The 23,540-nt window shown below is 46.2% G+C and overlaps 1 protein-coding gene across 1 annotated transcript in view; it reads right to left on the bottom strand.

The window, feature by feature from the left end:
• fkbp16 (FKBP prolyl isomerase 16) overlaps positions 1–23,540 on the bottom strand; it is a 168,558-nt gene that overhangs the window by 28,963 nt on the left and 116,055 nt on the right. Inside the window, exon 5 of the mRNA XM_078241000.1 lies at positions 5,986–6,203. Within this exon, the coding sequence (XP_078097126.1) occupies positions 5,986–6,203 (218 nt within the window). The remainder of the gene's footprint in view (positions 1–5,985; positions 6,204–23,540) is intronic.

The following is a 23,540-nucleotide window of genomic DNA, read 5'->3' as shown; positions in this document are numbered from 1 at the left end:
TGGTGCAACCTTCTGGATGGTGGCTCCTGATTGGCTCCCAGGGCTAGGATCCGTATAGGGATCTGTATTGAACTAATTACATGAGGCCCGAAATCATAGGGTTAGGGGACACTTCTCTGCAGGAGTAGGGGCAGAAGAAGTTGCAGCCTTTTAATCCCATGCCTCTGTCTTTGAGGCAGAGAGCAATTGGTCCAACTGACCTCAACCTGCCACTGAGAGGCCTCCTTGATGGGGCTGGTGGCCTCTACACATGGTGGGGGATGCTCCAAAGTCAAGAGAACACCAGCACTGGGGCAAAATGGCCCTTAAGGGTGGCCTTAAATGGCTTCGCACTTCTGTGGAGCAGGCAACTGACCCAGTTCCAGCTCACCCCTAGGAAAGTCCCCTAGAGGCGGGAATGCATCAAGTAGCCAATTCTACACAGCTTCCCCCTATTTTCCTAGCCCCATTTCCCCATGCCTCAATGGGCCAGAACTTGGTGCAGTGACAGCGTCTTCACTTCTTAATTAGATGATATTGGGTTCAAGCATCATTGCAAATCTTAAATCTATGCTCAAGACTGACACTCTGCCACAGACAACACAGAGTTTGCAATGAGTGAGTGCTGCATTGTCATTTTCTGTTTTAATTTGCTCAGCAGATGTTTTTTGACAAGACAGAGTGGGTCTTAAGTTTAGTTATCACTCCCAGAACCCGCTCAACCCCTTCCTTATCTCGTTCAATCACACTCCTTCAGCAGATTCTTTACTTTCCTTCCAATGTGTAGATTGCAATTAAATAAAATGAAACTAACAGTGGGGTTGTTAATTCTGGAGGAACTGAGTGATTAGCCACCTTCAGGATTATTAACAGCTTTCAACATTGAGTTTAGATAGAAACTAGGGCTGACGGCTTGATGATCCACAAGTCTTTGTTATAATTCACCATTGAGGGATAGCAGCATGTCACCAATAGAAGGGAAATGTGTCATGTGATCCAGTCTTAGTTTCACTTTTGCCTTGAGTAGAGCACACACACACAGCTCTGATGTCTTCAAGCTTCATACCTCTGTACAACTGTTCTCAAGTGCCTAATCTTAATAAATAAATCCACAACGTGCATACCCAACCCCTGATCAGCGATTGGTGCCTTGTGTCTTGTACAGTAAATAAGTTCAAGCACTTACGTCATTATAATAACACAAGTCTTGTGTATCCAGGATCAGCCAAGGCCAACAACTGGGAAAGCCTATAGTGAATCATGGCAAGTTTATTTCCCAGTTGTAGCCAGTTGTGCAAGGCCCACGCTTCATTAACAACGCGTTTGGCACAGAATAAAAGCCAGTATTGAAGGCAAGCCCACCATACACGCTGGATTTTCACTGGGCCTCATTGTTCAGTTGTATTCATAATAAAGATTTTAAATAATCTCGGAGTCTGTCTGCAGCAGCAGCAACAGGTTAGAGACTTCAGTAGCATGTAACGGGCAACAGGCCAATGAAAATATAAGTGCCTTAGAGGGGTTGTCAGGCTAGTTAACAGGGTTCAATACATTTGCAAAGTTCAAGGCAGAAGTGGAACTCCTTCAACAACAGCTACTCATGATTGACTGACCTGTTGATGCTTCCTACCTGCTGATATTTGGTAACTAAATACAGTGTTAAAGAGGAAGAGAAGTTCAAGCGGCCAATTTTCTGTTCAAAGTATCTGTCAGGCAAAACATAGACAAGCTAACTGATCAGATGGAAGCATTCACAGCAAATTTGGGTTGGACAAGCTCATGTCCACAACACCCTGACTTTGTGTCAATTCATTTCAAATCAAGGGCTGCAAACATCTGAGTGTGTGTGGGGGGGAGGTGAAATTCATATGCATAGCACCGATACTAACTCCACTACCAGGGTGTACCTGGCATCCCTGGGGTCAGCCTATACTGCTGGCCACAGGGTACGCTCTGTACTTTGAAGATATGGACACATGCCGCTGCGTCTCCTGATGCACCCACACATGTTGAATTGGCACAGTGTAAATATCACACCGCCATACTGGCTGCTTTCCATTTGGACCAAGCAGGTCCGGGCAATTTCTACATTATTTACTCTTGATAAAAGAAATGTGAAGCAGCAAGATAGGCCTTGCGGTCTCATTATTTAAAGGGCTATGCATCCTTAACGCACTTAAGTTAACATTTAGAAACAATGAAACATAGAAAATAGAAGTAGGAGTAGGCCATTCGGCCCTTCGAGCCTGCTCCATAATTCATTTCGATCATGGCTGATCATCAAATTCAATATCCTTATCCCGCCTTCCCCCCGCATCCCTTGATTAATTTTGCCTTCTTTACTGCCTGCTGTACCTATGTGCCTTCAGTGACTGATACACGAGGGCACCAAGGTCTCGCTGAGTATCCACCTCTCTCAATTTACACCCATTCAAGTAAAGTAAAGAAAAGTAAGTAAAAGTAAAGTAAAGTTTATTTATTAGCCACAAGTAAGGTTTACATTAACACTGCAATGGAGTTACTGTGAAATTCCCCTAGTCGCCATACTCCGGCGCCTGTTTGGGTCAATGCACCTAACCAGCACGTCTTTCAGACTATGGGAGGAAACCGGAGCACCCGGAGGAAACCCACGCAGACACGGGGAGAACGTGCAGACTCCGCACAGACAGTGACCCAAGCCAGGAATTGAACCTGGGTCCCTGGTGCTGTGAGGCAGCAGTGCTAACCACTATGCCACCATCTTCCTATTTTTGCTCCTGAAGTGGATAACCTCACATTTATCCACATTATACTGCATCTGCCATGCATGTGCCCATTTAATCACCCTGTCCAAATTACGCTGGAGCATCTCTGCATCCTCCTCACAGCTCTCCCTCCCACCCAACTTTGTATCATCTGAAAATTTGGAGATAGTTACATTTAGTCCCCTTTTCTAAATCATTCGTATATAATGTGAACCGTTGGGGTCCTAGCACAGATCCCTGTGGTATCCCACTAGTCACTGCCTGCCAATTGGAAAAGATCCATTTATGCCAACTCTTTGCTTCCTATCTGCTAGCCAGCTTTTGATCCATCTCAGGATACTACTTGCAATCCCAAGCTTTGGTTGTCAAAGAAGTGGGCCTCCAGGAGAGGTTTAAGGATAGAGGGGAGTTCCAAAGCATGGATCCACGAGGCATTTGGGGCAGTGAACTCATAGCTATCAATGGTGGAGCAGGGCAATGTTAAAGAGATGCTAATGATATGGAAATTAATTCAAAAATATTTAAATTGATGTCACGCTCGGATGCAAATCATTCTGGGAAAAAATGGCCTGGACAGATCGCGGAAGGCACAATGTCGGGCACGTTTTGCATTTTTCAGCTTCCGTTCATATTTCCCGGCCCATTACATGACTTGATTAGTGCAACGAGGAAGTAAAGTATCCCAATACATGTGACAATAATTTAATTTAGAAAAAGAAACAAACTTTGGATGTTCAAGGTGCTATATAAATGAAGTAACATCTGTGCCAAACAAGTGCCAGGCCACAACCATCTCCATCAAGAGAAAATCTAACCATCTCCCCTTGATGTTCAATGGTATTACCATCACTGAATACTCCACTATCAACATTCTTGGGATTACCATTGACTAGAAACACATGTGGACCAGCCATATAAATACTGTGACTTCAAGAAAGGGTCAGAGGCTGCGAATTCTATGGTGAGTAACTCCTGACTCCTCAAAGCCCATCCACCATCCACAAGGCAAACTTGAGAATGTGATGGAATACTCTTCACTTGCCTGGATGAGTGGAACTCAAAAAGCGCTCAAAAAGCTTGATGCCATCCAGCACAAATTAGCCCACTTACTTGGCACCCCATCCACCATGTTAAACATTCACTCCCTCCACCACCGAAGCACAGTACCTGCAATGTGGACCATCGACAAGATGCACTGCAGCAACTCACTAAGGCTCCTTTGATAGCGCTATCCAATAACATGCTCTCTACCATCTAGAAACACAAGAGTAGCAGATGCATGGGAACTCCACCACCTGCAAGTTCCCCTCCAAGCCACTCACCATTCTGACTTGGAAATAACTCAGCTGTTCCTCCACTGTCGCTGGGTCAAAATCCTGGAACTCCCTCCCGAACAGCATTGTGGGTGTACCTACCCTACACGGACTGCAGCGGTTCAAGAAGGCAGTTCACCACCACCTTCACAAAGGTAATTAGGAATGAGAAATAAATGCTGGCTTAGCCAGCAAGATCCACATCGCAGGAACAAAGAAACAGCTCCCCTACCAAAGAAGATATTTTGTCTTTATTTACTCTATCAGCACTGATCATCTTAGACACCTGAATTCGATCAACCCTTAATTTTCTATGGTCAATCTGTCCTCATAATTTAAGCCTTTTAGCCCTAGTATGATTCTGGTGAATCTGGTAAAGAGGCGACTTGATTGAAACCTTTAAGGATCCTGAGGGATGTTGACAGGGTGGATGTGGAGAGGATGTTTCCCCTTGTGGGAGAATCTAGATCTAGGGGTCATTTCTTCAAAATAAGGCGTCGCTCATTTAAGACAGCGATGAGGAGCCATTTTGTCTCTCAGAGGGCTGTGAGTCACTGGAACTCTCTTCCTCAGAAGGCAGTGGAAGCAGAGTCTTTGAATATTTTTAAGGCAGACCTAGATAAATTCTTGATTAATAAGGGGGTGAAAGGTTATTGGGGGTAGGCAGGAAGATGAAGTTGAGGTTACAATCAGATCAGCCATTATCTTACTGAATGGTGGAGCAGGCCTGAGGGGTCGAGTGACCTACTCCTGCTCTGAATTCTTATTTAGGAGCTGCACCATCTCCATATCCTTCCTGAGGCACAGTGCCCAGAACAGGAAAAACTTAAACTATTGTCAATGGTACATCAACTTAGCTAGAGAATACCATTGATTTAACGAAGGAACTTACATTCCTGTAAGGTGTTCTACAAACTCGTTCCATCCCAATGGGCACTAAAGCTAATCTAGCCAGCAAAGCCCACATCCTATAAATGTATCTTAAAAAGATGCTTTTACAGCAGATGAAACACTGTTTTATGGTGCAGGCTAATTTCAGCATCGTTCTTCCTCAACAATTATTGAACTAACAAAAGCCAATCATCGCAGTTCTTGGACATCGTTGCAGGGATTCCTCAGTTTCCTAGGCTCAACCATCGTCTGCTGCTTCACCAATGATCTTCCCTCCAGCATGACGTCAGAATATTTGCTGATCACTACACAATGTTCAACACCTTTTGCAACTCCTCGAACACTGAAGCAGTCCACATCCAAATGTAGCAAGACCTGGACAGCATTCAGGCTTGGGCTGACAAGTACCAAGTAAAATAACACAGTCCAAAGATGTGCGGGTTAGGTTGATTGGCCATGCTAAATTGCCCCTTTGTGACAGGGGGTTTAGCAGGATAAATATGTAGGGTTACTGGAATAGGGCCTGGGTGGGATTGTTGTCACTGCAGGCTTACAGGGATTCTACGATTCTAAATACAGTCACTGTTACAATGCAGGAAATCAAGGAAACACCCAGCAAACTCCCACAAAAAGCAATGTGATGATGACCAGAAAAATTTGTTTTTGTTATGTTGATTGAAGGATAAATATTGGCCGGGACACTGAGGATATGTCCCCTACTCTTCTTCCAAAGGTAATAGTAAGAAGTCTCACAACATCAGGTTAAAATCCAGCAGGTTTATTTGGTATCACAAGCTTTCAGAGCACTGCTCCTTCATCAGGTGAGTCCTCACTCATCTAATGAAGGAGCAGCGCTCCGAAAGCTCGAGGTACCAAATAAACCTGTTGGACTTAAACTTGGTGTTGTGAGACTTCTTACTGTGTCCACCCCAGTCCAATGCCAGCATCTCCATCCCAAAGGTAATGAAACAGCACAATGCAATAGCCAGATATTCCTGCAATAACATAAGTCAGAGGCTTGGTAAGTAGGGCACTATAACTATGGACTTGTGTCTTACGTTCTGAGGAGGTATTCAGGATATCCAATGCCAGGTTGTATGATTTCACAGCACTCTGGTAGTCTTCTCTTTGGAAGTGGTAATTCCCGCGCTCCCGTTTCTGTTTACAGGTCCGAATACAATCCGAGACCAGCAGCCGTTTTGGGTCAGGAGCGTTTCTGACATTGAGAAGCTGGACCTCGTATATCAGTGTCGCATCTGCCGGGACATCCGGTGCTCTGAAATGGAACGGAAAAGAAAAAGATCAACCTTCATTCATCAGCACTGCACCATCTGGTCAAGGGGATTTTGGTTTAGAAGAGCTGTTCTGCCAATATCCTCAGCTCTGTACAACGGAAATAAGAGTTTAATATTGGAGCCATGACTGAAAGGGGTTGTGAGCCTGAAAAAAACAGCTAGATTGTCAGGTATGTCGATTGCCATTGACTTCAGGAAGCGTAGTGAAGAACAGGCCCCCGTCTACATCAATGGGGACGAACTAGAAATGGTCGAGAGCTTCAAGTTTTTAGGTGTCCAAATCACCAACAACCTGTCCTAGTCCCAATGCTGACGCTATAGTTAGAAAGCCCACCAAGGCCTTTGCTTTCTCACAAGACAAAGGAAATTTGGCGTGTCCGCTACGACTCTCACCAACTTTTACAGATGCACCATAGAAAGCATTCTTTCTGATTGTATCACAGCTTGGTGTGGCTCCTGCTCTGCCCAAGACTGTAAGAAACTACAAAATGTCATGAATGTAGCCCAATCCATCACGCAAACCAGCCTCCCATCCATTGACTCTGTCTACACTTCCCACTGCCTCGGCAAAGCAGCCAGCATAATTAAGGACTCTATGGATCCCAGACATACTGTCTTCCACCTTCTTCCGTCGGGAAAATGATACAAAAGTCCAAAGTCACATACCAACCGACTCAAGAACAGCTTCTTCCCTGTTGCCATCAGACGTTTGAATGGACCTACCTCACACTAAGTTGATCTTTCTCTACACCCTAGCTATGACTGTAACACTACATTCTGCACTCTCTCCTTTCCTTCTCTATGAACGGTATGCTTTGTCTGTACAGCATGCAAGAAACAATACTTTTCACTGTATACTAATACATGTGGCAATAATAAATCAAATCAAATCAAAGTTTGAGCAGTAGGTAGGGGTCATAGGCCAGTGAAATTTTATTAGGAGCCGTAGGTTAGAAAAGACAGGATTATCTGCAAATCCCAGGTACCTGTGAGCTAAGAAGTGAAGAATGTTTGAGGCCACTTGAAACTTAGCACGGATTCCGATCATCATGCAAATCCTGACCATTACATTTATAAATATTAGGGTAAAAATTGGGCTTTGCTTGTGCCTATTCTTCTGGCATAAAACTAATACAATGAGGGGCAATTTCAGGTACCAATGTCCCACATGCTATAGGGCAGCACCGTGGCACAGTGGTTAGCTCTGCTGCCTCACAGCGCCAGGGACCCGGATTCAATTCCAGCCTTGTGTGATTGTCTGTCTGGAGTTTGCTCATTCTCCCCGTGTCTGCGTGGGTTTCCACCAGGTGCTCCAGTTTCCTCCCACAGTCCAAAGATGTGTGAGTTAGGTTGATTGGTTATGCTAAATTGCCCCTTAGTGTCAGGGGGTTGGCAGGGTAAATGTGTGGGGTTACAGGGATAGGGCCTGGGTGGGATTGTTGTTGGTGCAGACTCAATGGGCCGAGTGGCCTCTTTCTGCTCTGTAGGGATTCTATGATTCTATGCTAAGTGCTCTGGAAGATGCCTAATCCGTTTGGCAATTTTAAGAGTGACCTTACATCTGCCTAACAGAGGATTTAGACCCCTTACATAGCTAGATGGGTGAACTCGTGTCCACTCATTTAAACTGAATTGCAATGATGAAAGTTGAAGGCATCTGACCTGCTCTACTGGGGATTCTTCAGCAGAGGATAAGTTTTATTTATTGGTATTGTAATGCCAGGTGAAGCAAAAATGGTCCCTTGACTCCACAGTAGTCAGGTTCTGCAGCCCCCCCTCGCCCCCGCCCACCTCCCCGCCCCCCTCCCCGCCATTGCTGCTCCCAGGATGTACCTTAGACCACAGCTGGTGAAAGACGTGGTATGATACTCGGTTTTTAAAATGGGCGAGCTGCCAACAGAGGCCCAGGAGATGCCAAGTGTTCAACCGATTAACATTAATGAAGACTGAGGCCTGATTTCCAAACAGCCTCAGGCCTCCTGGCTGGGCTGTAGGGTCCATTCCGGGTCCAGAAACAAGCCAACGTGAATTTCAATCCCATTGTTTTCATCTTGACCTCTTTTTCCCAGAGAATTTTATGTCTGACTATCTGAGACTTCAAGTTAAGTTTAAAGGTTATTTATTAGTGTCACAAGTAGGCTTACATTAACACTGCAATGAAGTTACTGAGAAAATCCCCTAGTCACCACACTCCGCGTCTGTTTGGGTACACTGAGGGAGCATTTAATATGGCCAAAGGCACTGCTGCCTCACAGCACCAATGTGGAGATGCCGGCGTTGGACTGGGGTAAACACAGTAAGAAGTATTTCTCATAGCACCAACCCAGGTTCGATTCCCAGCTTGGGTTGCTGTCTGTGTGGAATCTGCACGTTCTCCCCCGTGGCTGCGTGGGTTTCCTCTGGATGCTCCGGTTTCCTCCCACAGTCCGAAAGACGTGCTGGTTTGGGTGCATTGGCCATGCTAAATTCTCCCTCAGTGTACCCGAACAGGTAACTAGGGGATTTTCACAGTAATTTCATTGTAGCGTTAATGTAAGTCTACTTGTGACACTAATAAATAAACCTAACCAGCACGTCTTGAGGGAACCGGAGCGCCCGGAAGACATCCACACAGACACGGGGAGAATGTGAAGACTCCGCACAGACGGTGATCCAAACTGGGAATCGATCCCAGGCCCTGGCGCTGTGAGGCAGCAGTGCTAACCATTGTGCCACTGTGTCACTTGTTTGTGAAGAATGGAGCACTTGCGTCTCTGGCAGACGCACAATGTTACCAAGAAGTGAAGTAAGTGTAAAGCTCCCGCTGATCACTTCAACAACTTGCCCTCGGGTAATTGTCGTTCTCACTGAACGAGTGTGACACCATCGAACCTGCTAGCTCCTCTGATGGGGGTTGCTAATTCCGTGCCAATTAGTGCCAGTTCAGCGCACCTTTGTCTTTCACACTTGGGTATAAGCTGAGACTGCCCGAGGTTATTTCATACACAGCAGCTCTCACCGTCAGTAGGGAGATAGAGACTTTCACCCCATCAGCCTGGGTCGATGGTCCCAGGGGGTGAAAGGGCCAGAGTCTGACTGTCTCAAAGGCATTTTTGTGCAGGACCCTCGTTAGTGGTAATGAGACAGATGGACTTGCGGAGTGTGGTATTTTTGGAACAGACAATGGTCACTAAAGTCTTCCAATAAGCAAGTCTAATAATCATCATCTCCGACACACAATAAGGAATACGAACAACATCTAAATCCCCTAATGTCGACTGATAACTAGGCCCACAATATAACAGATAAAGAGTGTAGTACTACGAATCTTAATATTTTCATATCCATTCTGAGGAATACTTGTTAGGTAAGAAATAACAAATCAGCTTTATGCTGGTAATGTTTTTGTTTGCAAGCATGCGCTATTGAATCTGGTATAGAATAAATATCAGAGTGGAATATATGGGCGGCATGGTGGCACAGTGGTTAGCACTGCTGCTTCACATCGCCAGGGACCTGGGTTTGATTCCAGCCTCGGGTGACTGTCTGGGAGTTTGCACATTCTCCCTGTGTCTCCGGGTGCTCCGGTTTCCTCCTACACTCCAAAGATGTGTGAATTAGGTGGATTGGCCGTGCTAAATTGCCCCTTAGTGTCAGGGGGATTAGCAGGGTAAATACGTGGGGTTGCGGGGATGTTGCCTGGGTGCAGTCTCAATGGTCCAATTGGCTTCCTTCTGTAACGATGCCATGCTATACATATATATATATTTGCAAATTGCATTTATGGTATGTGTGGAAATAGTCTCAAGCCTCTTTGTATGCAGTAGATTTCCAACAATGGAAATAGAAATTAGCGGCTTCGAGAATGGCTTTTTCACACATAAGAAATGGAGCAGGACTGGACCACATAGCATGTGGCTCTGCCATTCAATATGATCATGTCTAATCTTTGGCCTCAACTCCAGTCTCCCACCCATTCCCCATATTCCTTAATACATACCCGGAGAGGTCCAAAATCTGTCTATCTGAGTTGTAAATGTATTCAACGATGGAGCGTCCGCTGGGGTAGAGAATCCCTTAAAGTGATGAGTGGTGAATGGAAAATTTGAACCTAATGTCTGTTATTTCCTTGTCTGTTTATTGTCCTTGGTGCCCACACTGTGGTTGTGAGGGAACTTTATTCTGATGTCTCATAGTTTCTCTTAGCTTTTCCTTCATTCTCTTACATGGCAGTGTTTCACTTTCGTTCCTGCCGTGTTTGCGTTTTTGAAATATCCCTGTTTTCCTGCAATCTGTTGCTATCTTCCGACTGATTTGTATCCATTTACAGTTATCAACACCCAGGTTTGTTTTATCCTTCTGATTCTCTTTCCCCTACTGACAGTCCAACGTCAACCTTTTTTAAATGAATTCACGCTTTTCATGAGGCCATCTCTGACACAGGCAGCACGGTGGCACAGTGGTTAGCACTGCTGCCTCACAGCACCACGGACCCGGGTTCAATTCCAGATTCGGGTGACTGTCTGTGTGGAGTTTGCACGTTCTCCCCGTGTCTGCGTGGGTTTTCTCCGGTTTCCTCCCACAGTCCAAAGAGGTGGACTGGCCATGCGAAATTGCCCCTTAGGGTCAGGGGGATTAGCAGGGTAAATACATGGGCTTAAGGGGATAGGGCTTGGGTGCGACTGTTGTCGGTGCAGGCTCGATGAGTTGAATGACCTCCTCCTGCACTGTAGGGATTCTATGATTCTGGCATTTATTGATCTTGAGAAGGTAACATTGGAATTTCAAGTTTATTTATTAGTCACAAGTAGGCTTACATTCACACTGCAATGAAGTTACTGTGAAAATCCCCCAGTCGCCACACTCCGGCGCCTGTTCGGGTACACTGAGGGAGAATTTAGCACGGCCAATGCACCTAACCAGCACATCTTTCAGACTGTGGAAGCAAACCGGAGCGCCCAGAGGAAACCCATGCAAAGACGGGAGGAATGTGCAAACTCCACACAGACAGTCACCCAAGCCGGGAGTCGAATCCGGACCCTTGGCACTGTGAGGCAGCAGTGATAACCACTGTGCCACCGTGCTGCCCCTTTCTTCTTGAATCTTTGCATGGGTGGGTTGAAGGTTCTCCCACAGGGTTGTTCTTGGGTTCCTTCATAAGATGGGCATCGCTGGCAAGGCCAACGTTTCTTGTCCATCCCTAATAGTCCGTGAGAGCAGTTAAGAGCCAATCCCATTGCTGGGTGCTCCAAGATTTTGACACAGTGATGACGAAGGCAAAATGAGTCACGGATCGTCAAGTTCTGATACAAATCATTTATTTGGCCTCGCTGAAACACCATTGAGCCTGACGCAGAATGCAGTCACTGTAAGATTCAAATGAAAGATCAACATTCAGATTGGATTTCCCCAAAACACTTGACACAAGAGATCTTATCCAAAATCACACATTTTCAATCAAATGAATTGGCCACCTCTCCCTCTCTGAAAGGCTTTCCAAGGATTCCTAATATTTCAGTGGTAACAATAATCTGGTCATCTGTGACTCAAATGCAAATCTGACTCCAATTTCAAAGAGTTTGCGTAAACAATGAACTAATTCAGCAATGTACGAAGGGAGACGTATATGTGTGTGTGTGTCTGCGCGCTGATAACAATGGCACAGGTCATGAAAAGTTCAATGTAAGTTAATAGTCTGTGTCCTGTTCACTAATTCTTCACAAAATACTTACTCCGTCAAGAGCTTATTTTTCATGCCTTACCCAGGACGGAGTTGAAGGTATTTGCATCAGGTATTTGTTGTTGACGTTCTATTATCTTTTGCAAGGCTATGTGAGAGTATGCAACATAATCCTCACCGGGAAGGCTGCCAGAAAGGCTGGAGAAATGCCCGGAGTATTGTTGCTCCATTCACTGGGCAAGAATAATATTCCATTCCATGGTGATATGACATGCGCTGGTTTTGCTTCCAGGGAATCAGCAGAGCCCTGCTGCTTTGCCAAAAGCAACCATTTCCACTCGCCACGTTGGATAGGGAACATTGACAGCCGTTGGAGCATCACAGCCAAGTACAACTGCATTTCGAGGAATGGCTCCTCATCTTTCGACTCAACACATTGTAACCCTCGGGACTTGACATCGCCTCTGCCTCCATTTTAGTTCATGTTTCTTTGCTGGTTTTTTTTTTAACTCTCTCTCGTTTCGCTCTTATTTCCTTTACTTTGCCATTAGGCAGCCACTATATTCACACTCTTAACTTGTTCCATTACCGTTGCGTTTGCCCTTTTACCATGAACCCTTTCGCCATTTAATCTCTCAGGTCCTCCATCTCATGTTGCAGCTTTATAGAACCTTAGTTAGGCCGCACTTGGAATATAGTGTCCAATTCTGGTCGCCACACTACCAGAAGGATGTGGAGGCTTTGGAAAGGGTACAGAAAAGATTTACCAGGATGTTGCCTGGTATGGAGGGCATTAGCTATGAGGAGAAGTTGGAGAAACTTGGTTTGTTCTCTCTGGAACGACGGAGGTTGAGGGACGACCTGATAGAAATCTACAAGATTATGAGAGGCATGGACAGAGTGGATAGTCAGAAGCTTTTTCCCAGGGTGCAAGAGTCAATTACTAGGGGGGCACAGGTTTAAGGTGCGAGGGGCAAGGTTTAAAGGAGATGTACGAGGCAGATTATTTACACAGAGGGTGGTGGGTGCCTGGAACTCGTTGCCGGAGGAGGTAATGGAAGCAGATACGGTAGTGACTTTTGAGGGGCGCCTTGACAAATACATGAATAGGATGGGAATAGAGGGATATGGTCCCCAGAAGGGTAGGGGGTTTTAGTTAAGTTGGGCATCATGGTCGGTGCAGGCTTGGAGGGCCGAAGGGCCTGTTCCTGTGCTGTAATTTTCTTTGTTCTTATCATAGACCTTCCTGTGCAGGATTGAGGCTAGGAGGCCATGGACATTGAACAAACTAAGAGCTTTATTAAGGAGGTGTGTTCACTACAGGCTACGATCCTACTCGCAGAATGTACTGGCAGGTCCAGTATTTTTTGCCCAATACTAGTGCCCTTGAACTGCATGGCTTTCTAGGCCATTTCAGAGGGCTGTGGGTCTGGAGTCACCTGTCGGCCAGACCAGGCAGATTTCCATCACTTAAGGGCATTAGTGATCCAAATGGTTGTTTTTTGGATACCGTGACTGAGAATAGTTTTCAATTCTAGATTTTTAAAATTAATTAATTGAATTTAAATTCCACCAGCTGCCATGGTGGGATTTGAACCTGTGTCTCTCGAATACTAGTCCAGCGTCATCACCAAGATGCCACCATCTTTCTGGTACCAATGTCTACTGTGATATTGATTATGAAAGTCTCTGGGTTAATCCATTTTCATTACTGAGTTAACTCGGTTGAGACTCCAAGTGCCCCTCAGTTACCAGCTCAAACGGTCGATGACATCATCTCCAATGACTCTGCACAGACAGTGACCCAAGCCGGGAATCGAACCCAGGTCCCTGGCGCTGTGAGGCAGCAGTGCGAGGCAGCACTGTGCCACCGTGCCGCCCGACAGGGTGCCTGAGAGCTCCAACATAGTGCCCGTGGTCGGCACACATGTGGCAAATCATGGCAGATGCCACATTGGCCTGGGCATTTGTGTCCACACAGTGGCCATCTGCGGGAAATGTACAGAACGGGCATATCAGGACGTCAATCAGCGTTTGATACTGATTTGACACCAGCATTAAGGTGTGCAGTGCTGGCACAGTTGAATGTTCAGGAGCAGGAACAATCCCCCCCTATCAGTACTATCTAAAGGAATCATCTATTACTCACAGCTTGGTTGCTGATTGACTTCTTCTGGCTGTTGCTCTGTTTTTATGTGCTTTCCAGTGTTGTTTCAAGTTGTAAAAGTCCACAGGGGAGTAGTGTAGAAGTTTTTTTTTACTTCTCAAGGCACCAGCATTAACCAGTTACTCCCAGACATGGAATTATGCACTATTAGCAATTTTTATTTGAGTACAACGTGACTGGGAGAATGAAACATGCAACGGTCTGTTGACCTCAAGTGGGATTTTCCAACCTTGGTGAAAATCCGCCCCTTGTCCGTGCGCTCAGGTGGACTGATGGAATAATCTGAAGAAGAGCAGTGAAATTCTCCATTTTGCCCTGGCAAATATTTGTCCCTCATCACTATGACGGATAATCTGTCCTTTACCTCATGGGAGTTTACTGTGTGCAAATTGGTTGCTGTATTGCCCTCAAAAACAACAGTGACTACATTTCAAATGCATTTCATTGACTGCCCTAAGGTCATTCTTTTAGGCCGTCTATTAATTCCTGCACCCAATCACATTCCAGCTCGTTACAATGGTTCCGCCTCCAGGTTCAGTGTAATCAATATTTCTACAAATCCGTTTACTCAATTCTGGTGCAAAGTTAAGGCTGGAATTTACATGCACGAGGAAAGAAAGTCATTTCTCTGGGGGCCTAACCACGATCCTTTGTGCGATTTTTATATTTATTCTCTTTAGAGACCTGCTCTGTATTTTCCATCTCATGAAATGCATTCTTATGGCACCCAAACTGACCTCATTAAAAGTTCTTTGAGGCTTTCCTGAGGCAGTGAACAGCTCTTGATTAAGTTCAGTTCAGCGGTTTTCAAAAAATATCCAAACCCCCTTTTTAAAGCAAACAGTCAAAATTGTCTAAGACAGCAGTGAGCTTAAAGGAAAACCACACCACGATATCTTGCTATCTGCTTCCTCCTCTGTTTGGAGACTGTTTATTTTGCCAGGGCAATTGGCCACTCGCAAACACAAGGGAAGCAATATAATTACGACCAGCAACAATTATCAATACTGACAGCTTTCGGACTGACTATATGCAATCTGATAAAGGCTGTTCAGTCCATAACATTAGGAAAATGATAAGCATTATTCCAGCATAATTACCTGCAGCTCCCATGAAGTTTAAAGTTTATTTATGAGTGTCACAAATAGGCTTACATTAACACTGCTATGAAGTTACTGTGAAAATTCCTTAACCACCACACTCCGGTGCCTGTTTGGGAGGAAACCTAGAGGAAACCCATGCAGACATGGGGAGAACATGCAGACTCCGCACCCAAGTCACCCAAACCAGGAATCGAACCTGGGTCCCTGGCGCTGTGAGGTAGCACTGCTAACTACTATGACACTGTGCCACCCATAAATAAAGCACTTGCTGGCATTCACTGGGGGAGGTCATAAAACTCATAGAATCCCTACAGTGCAGAAGGAGGCCATTCAGCCCATCAAGTCTGCACCGACCACAATCCCACCCAGACCCTATTCCCATAACTCCACATACTTACCCTGCTAATCCCCCTGACACTAGGGCCAATTTAGCATGGCCAATCAACCTAACCTGCACATCTTTGGACTGTGGGAGGAAACTGGAGTACTCGGAGGAAACCCACGCAGACGGGGGGAGAATGTGCAAACTCCACACAGACAGTGACCCGAGCCGGAATTGAACCCGGGTCCCTGGCGCTGTGAGGCAGCAGTGCTAACCACTGTGCCACCGTGCTGCCTACAGGTCGTTGCTATGACGTTGCTGATCAATATATCCATTCATTTTGAGATTCCGCTCCTTTCACATTGCACAGACCTAGGTTTAGAAATTCAACAGCATTCATTTTTGGACGTATCACCCACACTCAAATTGGGAAGTCTGAGGGGCACAGGGTTTGGATCATATTATCATGTTGATGTTGCAGTCGGAGGAACCTGCATTGGCTTCTGTGCCAATGTTCAGTTGAACGTGGCGCACATTTGTATGAAGTTTACAAAACAGTGCAAGAAATCAGGGCCCCAGGGAAATTGACAGATCCACACCAATAAATTCCTTCCAAAGTATGCAAATAAAAACTTTCAGCCATCTGTCATTTATTCGCAGTGTGTTGAAGGAAATGCAACAATAAAAGCCTTTCCATTTGTTATGTGGTTCCTTCAGGTGCCACAAAAATGCATTCAGTGAAATGGAAAATACAGAGCAAGTCTCAGAGAGGATCAATTCAATAATTCATTCAAATGATCCCAGAGAAGTGGCTTTTTTTCCTGTTGGACATAAATTCCAGCCTTAATTCCACGCAAAATGTGAGCTAGCAGAATTGCAGAAAATTTAATCGACATCTCCTGGATGTATTTGGATGTAGGAATCGTGGTGTGAAACAGGATTTCCCAAACTTTACCGACATGGATCCCGATTGTACACCCAAGATTACTGACAGAATCTCTGAGAAACATTACTATTATGTTGAAGAGTTAAGATTGTTCTTGTGCAATAGGCACACTCACACAAACACACTTAGAAAAGTATTTTTTATTTCTTAGATGTCTTTATTTATTATAATTGAAAAATTTTCTCGATCAACAAAGTACTTGTTTGATATCTTCTTTTTGTCATTTCTAATAGGAGGAATGATGCAGTTTATTTTGCTCACAAATTCATTGACCATTCGGAGTGCTGCTGGAGAACTGGATTCTCATATCTGACACACACACACACTCACACACACTCACCTTCCTCTCTCTTGCACACACACTCTTGCACCTTTCTTTCTCTCTCACACACCCCCTCGCCTCTCTCTCACACACACCCTCGCCTCTCTCTCGCACACACACACTCTTGCACACACACTCTCTCTCACTGACACACTCACCTCTCACTCTTGCACACCAACTCCCACACACACACACACTCACCTCTCTCACTCACACTCTTTCTCTCACCTTTCTCTTTCTCACAAACACACACACACACTCTCACCCTTCTCTCTCTCTCTCTCTCTCTCACACACATGAACTCAAAAACCGTTTCTCGCCTGTAGGGGAAGGGGCCGGGTTTAAATCACCTAAACGCTGGCTGAGAGCAGCAGAGGGCACAATTACACATGCGCAGATCCCCCCTGCTGTGCGGGCAGAGAGGCCTGTCACTGAAGCTCTGCTATCTCAGTCAGCCACCATGGCCTTAATCAGGCCCCACCCCAAGCTACCGTGGGGCCTATCGCACCCCCACCCACCTGGACCTATCTACTCCCATGGCACCCACCCCCCACCTGCCCGGACTGATTGACCCCACAAACTCCCCACGATTGCCACCCCGTCGCCCCTCCCAATGGTCAACCAGCCACCCCATGGTCAACACGATTAACCCAATCACCCCCACTCCATTCCCCACCAATCATTGTGCAGAGTGCGCAGCAGTTACCCCCCTACCACCAAACAGCCATCCTGGTCTGGCCTTGCCCACAGTAGGCTCCACCCCCTCAAGCCCCACCCCCTTGGCGCTGCCCAGTTCCCAGTGGGCAGTGCCAGGGTACCAGGCTGGCACTGCCCTAGGGGCACCCCACCCCACTCCCGACACCCTAGGTGGGCCTCAATGACCTCCAATTCTACCGGAAAGGCTATTACATCTGGTCCCTGTTGCTTGGGGCCGCTGTGCTGCTCACCCAAGAGAACCTCTCCCAGTGAGGCCACAGAAGGCAAGCGAGCCCGGATGATAACATCCTGGGCTCATTAATTCCATATAAATGACATTTAAATTTAATTTAAATAATTTATTCAGCCTCGTGCTGGAAATGGGTGGGAGGCTGACCTCGCCGGATATCCGGTACTGGTAAGATCTTGGGAGGTGAGAAATCGGGCGCGAACCTTATTTCTCGACTCTCGTGCGATCTTACTGGCTTGCCCCGCCCATCAGCCGGTGGGCCGCGATGGTAAGATTGCCCCCACACACTTTCACCTCTTATGCACACATACACACACACACACACACTCCCATCTCTCTATCTCACACACACACACATACACACAGTTTCCCACCTCTCAGTCTTTCAAAACACACATTCACACTTTCTCTCCTCTGTCACACACATTCTTTCACCTCACTCTCTCCACACGGGCAGCACGCTGGCACAGTGGTTAGCACTGCTGTCTCACAGCACCAGGGACCCGGGTTTGATTCCCAGCTTGGCTCACTCTCTATGCGGAGTCTGCAAGTTCTCCCCGTGTCTGCGTGGGTTTCCTCCGGGTGCTCTAGTTTCCTCCCACAGTCCAAAAGACGTACTGATTAGGGTGCATTGGCCATGCTAAATTCTCCCTCAGTGTACCCGAACAGGTGCCGGAGTGTGGCGACTTGGGGATTTTCAAAGTAACTTAATTGCAGTGTTAATGTAAGCTTACTTGTGACAATAATAAATAAACGTAAACTTAGATAAAGGGGGAAGAATATATTCAACGTTACCAGTAACCGGATGGACAACTTTATGTGTGCTGCATCAAAGCTGTCCATAGACCCTCAGTTTGCAAGCACTAAGTGTCCTTCCAGGCTGAGGTTCTAGCTATTCCTAGTGCTGACAATGATGGGTCTGGCCACATTGCTGTGGAACACTCCATTCAGTTTAACCGTGCCGTACCAATACCAATGCAGAAAAAATCTTTGACCACAAATCCATGAGGCAGTGCGCTGCATGTAACATCTCAAAACTCTTCGGGTGGTTCCCTGAGTAGAAATTCAAAGTGATTCAGTGGAACAGTACATGGCTAGAACACCAGTGCATAGGTTAGCTGGTGGTGCGAAGGGCACTGCCGCACCAAATCCTTCCCACACACTCGCAGTTTTGCCGCCTGTGCACACTGCCCTCGAAGAAGTTGTGGCGGGGACCATCATCCAATCCCTTCTGAAAAGTGCCTTTGTTGAGCAGGTCTGCAGAGAGACGCAATGGTTTTAGTCAAGGTTCATTCTGAGCAGTTCCGTAGCGTAGGACTCTGTTTCCAGGGATTTGGATCGAGATCAGCGCCAATTGCTGCCAGAGGATCATCAACATGGTGACAGACACTCTTTGGTCTGCCCGTAGCTTCCTCCACCATGTGTTGCAGACTGGCACATTGCAATGTGTAGAACTATCTGCTGAAGGACCCACTGAAACTTGAGCTAACTGTCACAAAGGCTCAATGAAGAAAGGCCTCCAAAGACCTTCCCACTGTAGCAGACTGAGTGGCTGGAATCTGCGTAAAGCCCCTTGGGCTGTACACATCAGAGAATATTTGACATGAAACACAAGTGTATATTGTAAATATAACCTGTTGTGGCAAGTGTTGTGAGGCACCTCATATACTGTATTGAAATAAATTGGTCTGTATATATTTATGCATTGCCAAATTTAAATGGCTTTGTAAAGTACATTTCATAGGATCCCTTTCATAGAATCCCTACAGCGCAGAAGGAGGCCGTTCGGCCCATCGAGTCTGCACTGACCATAATCCCACCTAGGCCCTCTCCCCATAACCCCATGTATTTATCCTGCTAATCTCCCTAACACTAAGGGGCATTTTGCTTTTTAAAGGATGTGAAGCAACCCGCCTCCACCACCCTCCCAGGCAGCGCTTCCCAGACCATCACCACCCTCTGGGTAAAAAAGTTTTTCCTCACATCCCCCTTCCTGCCCCTCACCTTGAACCTATTCATTACAGTAGGCGCCTTTCTTTTACGGAGTAAAAGGCCCAAACTTTGCCGCAAGTCAAAGACAGACAGAGTGATATCTGTTGGCTAAAGACAGCCATAAATGAATACTTATAATCTCCCAACAAATCAGGTCAACAGTATCACTCGCAATTGGTATTGTTGGATATTTGAAATGCAGGCACTTATTGCCTGAAACAAGTAATTCTGTAAGGCTACATATTGAGGACAATCGTGCAGGCAAGATGACTTTGGGGGATTAAAGGTCTTGTCCTGGTATGTTTGTATTATTAATGTCGGCATATTACCCATCATAGAGATAGAAAATCAGAGGTGTGTGCTGACCTTTATGTCCAGACTACACAAACTCACTCAGAGCAAAGCAGTGGAAACCAAGAACCTTGGTTCTGTAATAATAAAAACACTCAATGAGATAAATTCATCTGAACAGGCCTCAATGTAAAGGTATTACTACAACAGAAACCTGCATTTCTACAGCACCATTAATGCAGTAAAATCTCCCAAACAGGAATTTATTAGACACATGATGCCACATCACAAGGAAAAAGTGAGGGCAGATGGCCAAAAGTTTGGTCAAAGGCCATCTTTAAGGACCAGGTCAACACTGCCCACTGCCAATTTCTGGAAAGATGTGGCGAGCACCACATTGGTCTTCATCAATTGATGAAGAAGCAATCGAGAGGTTTCCACAGGTTGTCATCAGCAGCTCCCTCGATGACCCTCTCACTGTTCGAAATGATGAATGCAAAGCTCCCATCCACAAGTGAAGCTCAAGCAGCTAATGCTATCCCAGCCCAAGCTTGGAGTGGTCCAGAAGCTCACTCAACTCTTTCAGTCTATGTGGCAGCAAGGAACAATCTCACAAGAAAGGAACCATCCATAAGAAAGGAACCATCCCACAAGAATACAAAGATATCACCATTGTCCACCTGTACAAACAGAAAGGAAGTCACCAGTTTTCTGTCAATCATGAAAGAATCTCACTCCTCTCCATCGCTGGAAAAATCGTCACCAGAATCCTGAACCGCTTGGTCCAACACCTTGAACAGGATCTCCTGCCAGAGAGTCATAGAATCATAGAAACCCTACAATGCAGAAGGAGGCCATTCGGCCCACCAAGTCTGCTCCGACAACAATCCCACCCAGGCCCTATCCCCACATATTTACCCTGCTAACCCCTCTAACCCACGCATCCCGGGACACTAAGGGACAATTTATCATGGCCAGTGCACCTAACCCGCACATCCTTGGGCCGTGGGAGGAAACCGGAGCACCGGAGGAAACCCACGCAGACACTGCGAGAACGTGCAAACTCCACACAGACAGTGACCCAAGCCAGGAATCAAACCCAGGTCGCTGGAGCTGTGAGGCAGCAGTGCTAACCACTGTGCCACCGTGCCGCCCAGTCAGTAGGGTTTCAGAAACAAATCGAGCCACTGAAATGGTGTCAGCAGTTAGACAGCTTCAGGAGAAACGTCAAGAAAATAATATGGAGCTTTAAACCACATTTATCAACTGACAAAATCCTTCGACACAATCAGCCGTGTGGAACTTTGGAAGGTAATTGTGAAATTTGGCCACCCTGAGGAATCCATCACCATGGTTCAACAGCTCCATCACATTATGCCTCCGCAAGTCCTGTGTGATGGTGAGTCTTCTGACCCATTCCCAGTCAATCATGTGGCTGGCAAGGTGGAGAATTGCCCAGGTATGTCTTGTCCACAAAAAGCAGGTCAAGTAAGCCCAAACAATTACTGCCTCATCAGTCTACTCTCAATCATCCGCAAAGTGACAAGACGTGCCATTGAGAGTGCTATCAAACTGTGCCAACTCTTCAATTCCTCAATAGGGATTTTCACAGTAACTTCATTGCAGTGTGAATGTAAGCCTACTTGTGACTAATGAATAAACTTCTAAAAATAAACTTTTAATAGCCTACTGACTAAAGCCCAGTTTGGGTTCCGCCAAGGCCACTCAGCTCCTGATCTCATTACTGGCTTGGTTCAAATATGGACAAAAGAGCTGAACTCAACGGGTGAGGTTAGAGTGACTGCTCTTGACATCAAGGCAGTATTTAACTGAGTGTGGTATCAAGGAACCCGAGCAAAACAGGAGTCAATGGAAATCAGGGGGAAAACTCTGCCGGTTGGTATTGAACCTGGACAGTTATCTCAATCCTGGAATATCACTGCAGGAATTCCACTGGTTAGGCCTAATTGTTTCATCAATGACCTTACCTCCATCATACGGTCAGAAGTGGGGAGGTTTGTAGATATCTGCACAATGTTCAGCACCATTGATGACTCCTCAGATACTGGAGCAGTCCATGTCCACATGTAGCAAGACCTGGACAATATCCAGGCTTGGGCTGATAAAGTGGTGAGGAACATCCGCCCCACACAAGTTCCAGGCAATCGCCAGCTCCAACAAGAAATAATCTATCTCTCCTTGACATTCAACGGCATTACCTTTGCTGAATCCCTCACTGTTGACATTGTGGGAGTTAGCATTGACTAGAAACTGAAGTGGACTATACTGTAACTACAAGAGCAGGTCAGAGGCTAGGAATCCTGCAGTGTGTAACTCACCTCCTGACTCCCCAAAGTCTGTCCACCATCTACGAGGCACAAGTCAGGAATGCGATGGATTACTCTCCACTTGCCTGGATGAGTGCAGCTCCAACAACACTCAAGAACCTCAATGCCATCCAGGACAAAGCAGCCTGCTTGATTGCTACCCCTTCGCTCCCCGCCACCCCAGAGGCAGAACGGCAGCAGTGTGTACCATCTACAAGTAACAGTGCAGCAATTCACCAAGGCCCCTTCGACAGCACCTTCCAAACCCACCTCTACCACCATAAAGGACATGGGCAGCAAACAGATCGGAACATCACCACAGGTTCCCCTCCAAGTCACACACCACCCTGACCTAGAACTACATTGTCACTCCTTCACCGTTGATGGATCTAAATCCTGGAACTCCCCTCCTAACAGCACTGTGGTTCTACCTGCATCACACGGAGTGTCGTGGTTCAAGAAGGCAGCTCATCCCCACCTTCTTAAGGGCAATTATGGATGGACAATAAATGCTGGTCTGGCCAGTGACATCCATATCCCATGAATGAATCTAAAATAAAATTACAGCAGAACCTTCCAGGCACAGGTCAGCCTGAGCAGTCACCTACATAAATGCCAGAACCCCACCATATAGCTGATAAACAAGGTTATCTTCAAAGGATGAACAAGAAGAAGGAAAGGAGAGAGAGAGAGAGAGATTGATGGCTAATCAGAGAGGATTAGGTGGAGCGCATTCCAGGATTTAGGGTCTAAATATCTGAGTGCATGGCCACAAAGTGGTGAGGGAAATCAGGGATGCTGGATGTGCAGGAAATCTGCAAACTCACAGGGTTGTAGGTTTGGAGGAGGTTACTGAGAAAGGGAGAGGTGATACATTAGGAGGTCTTGTGGTGCAGTGGATAGCATCCCTGCCTCTGAGCCAGAAGCTCCGGGTTCAAGTCCCACCCCAGGACTTGATGGTCAAAGAAGGTGAGTTCATAATGCGGTCAAACTGGTTGAGTGTCATCTTGCAAATCCTTTTAAACACGCCAATGGCTGGTGGTAAGAGCGGGAGGGACTCCTGGAAGAGTGATGACCTCCCTCAAGCTATAACCTCCTGGTGACAGTCTAGTGATCTGTTCCAGGAATTCCTAGCTATGGAAGCAGACAAAAGTCTGCCTTAGTGCATCACTGGGTGCGGGAAGAGAATTGGAATTGGAATTTAGGGATTAGATTCAAAGCCTTGCTAATCTGGGAGCCAATG

Source organism: Mustelus asterias, chromosome 24, assembly GCF_964213995.1.
Source record: "Mustelus asterias chromosome 24, sMusAst1.hap1.1, whole genome shotgun sequence".
In the NCBI taxonomy this organism is placed as follows: domain Eukaryota; kingdom Metazoa; phylum Chordata; class Chondrichthyes; order Carcharhiniformes; family Triakidae; genus Mustelus; species Mustelus asterias.
This window is presented reverse-complemented; position numbering and strand designations above follow the sequence as displayed.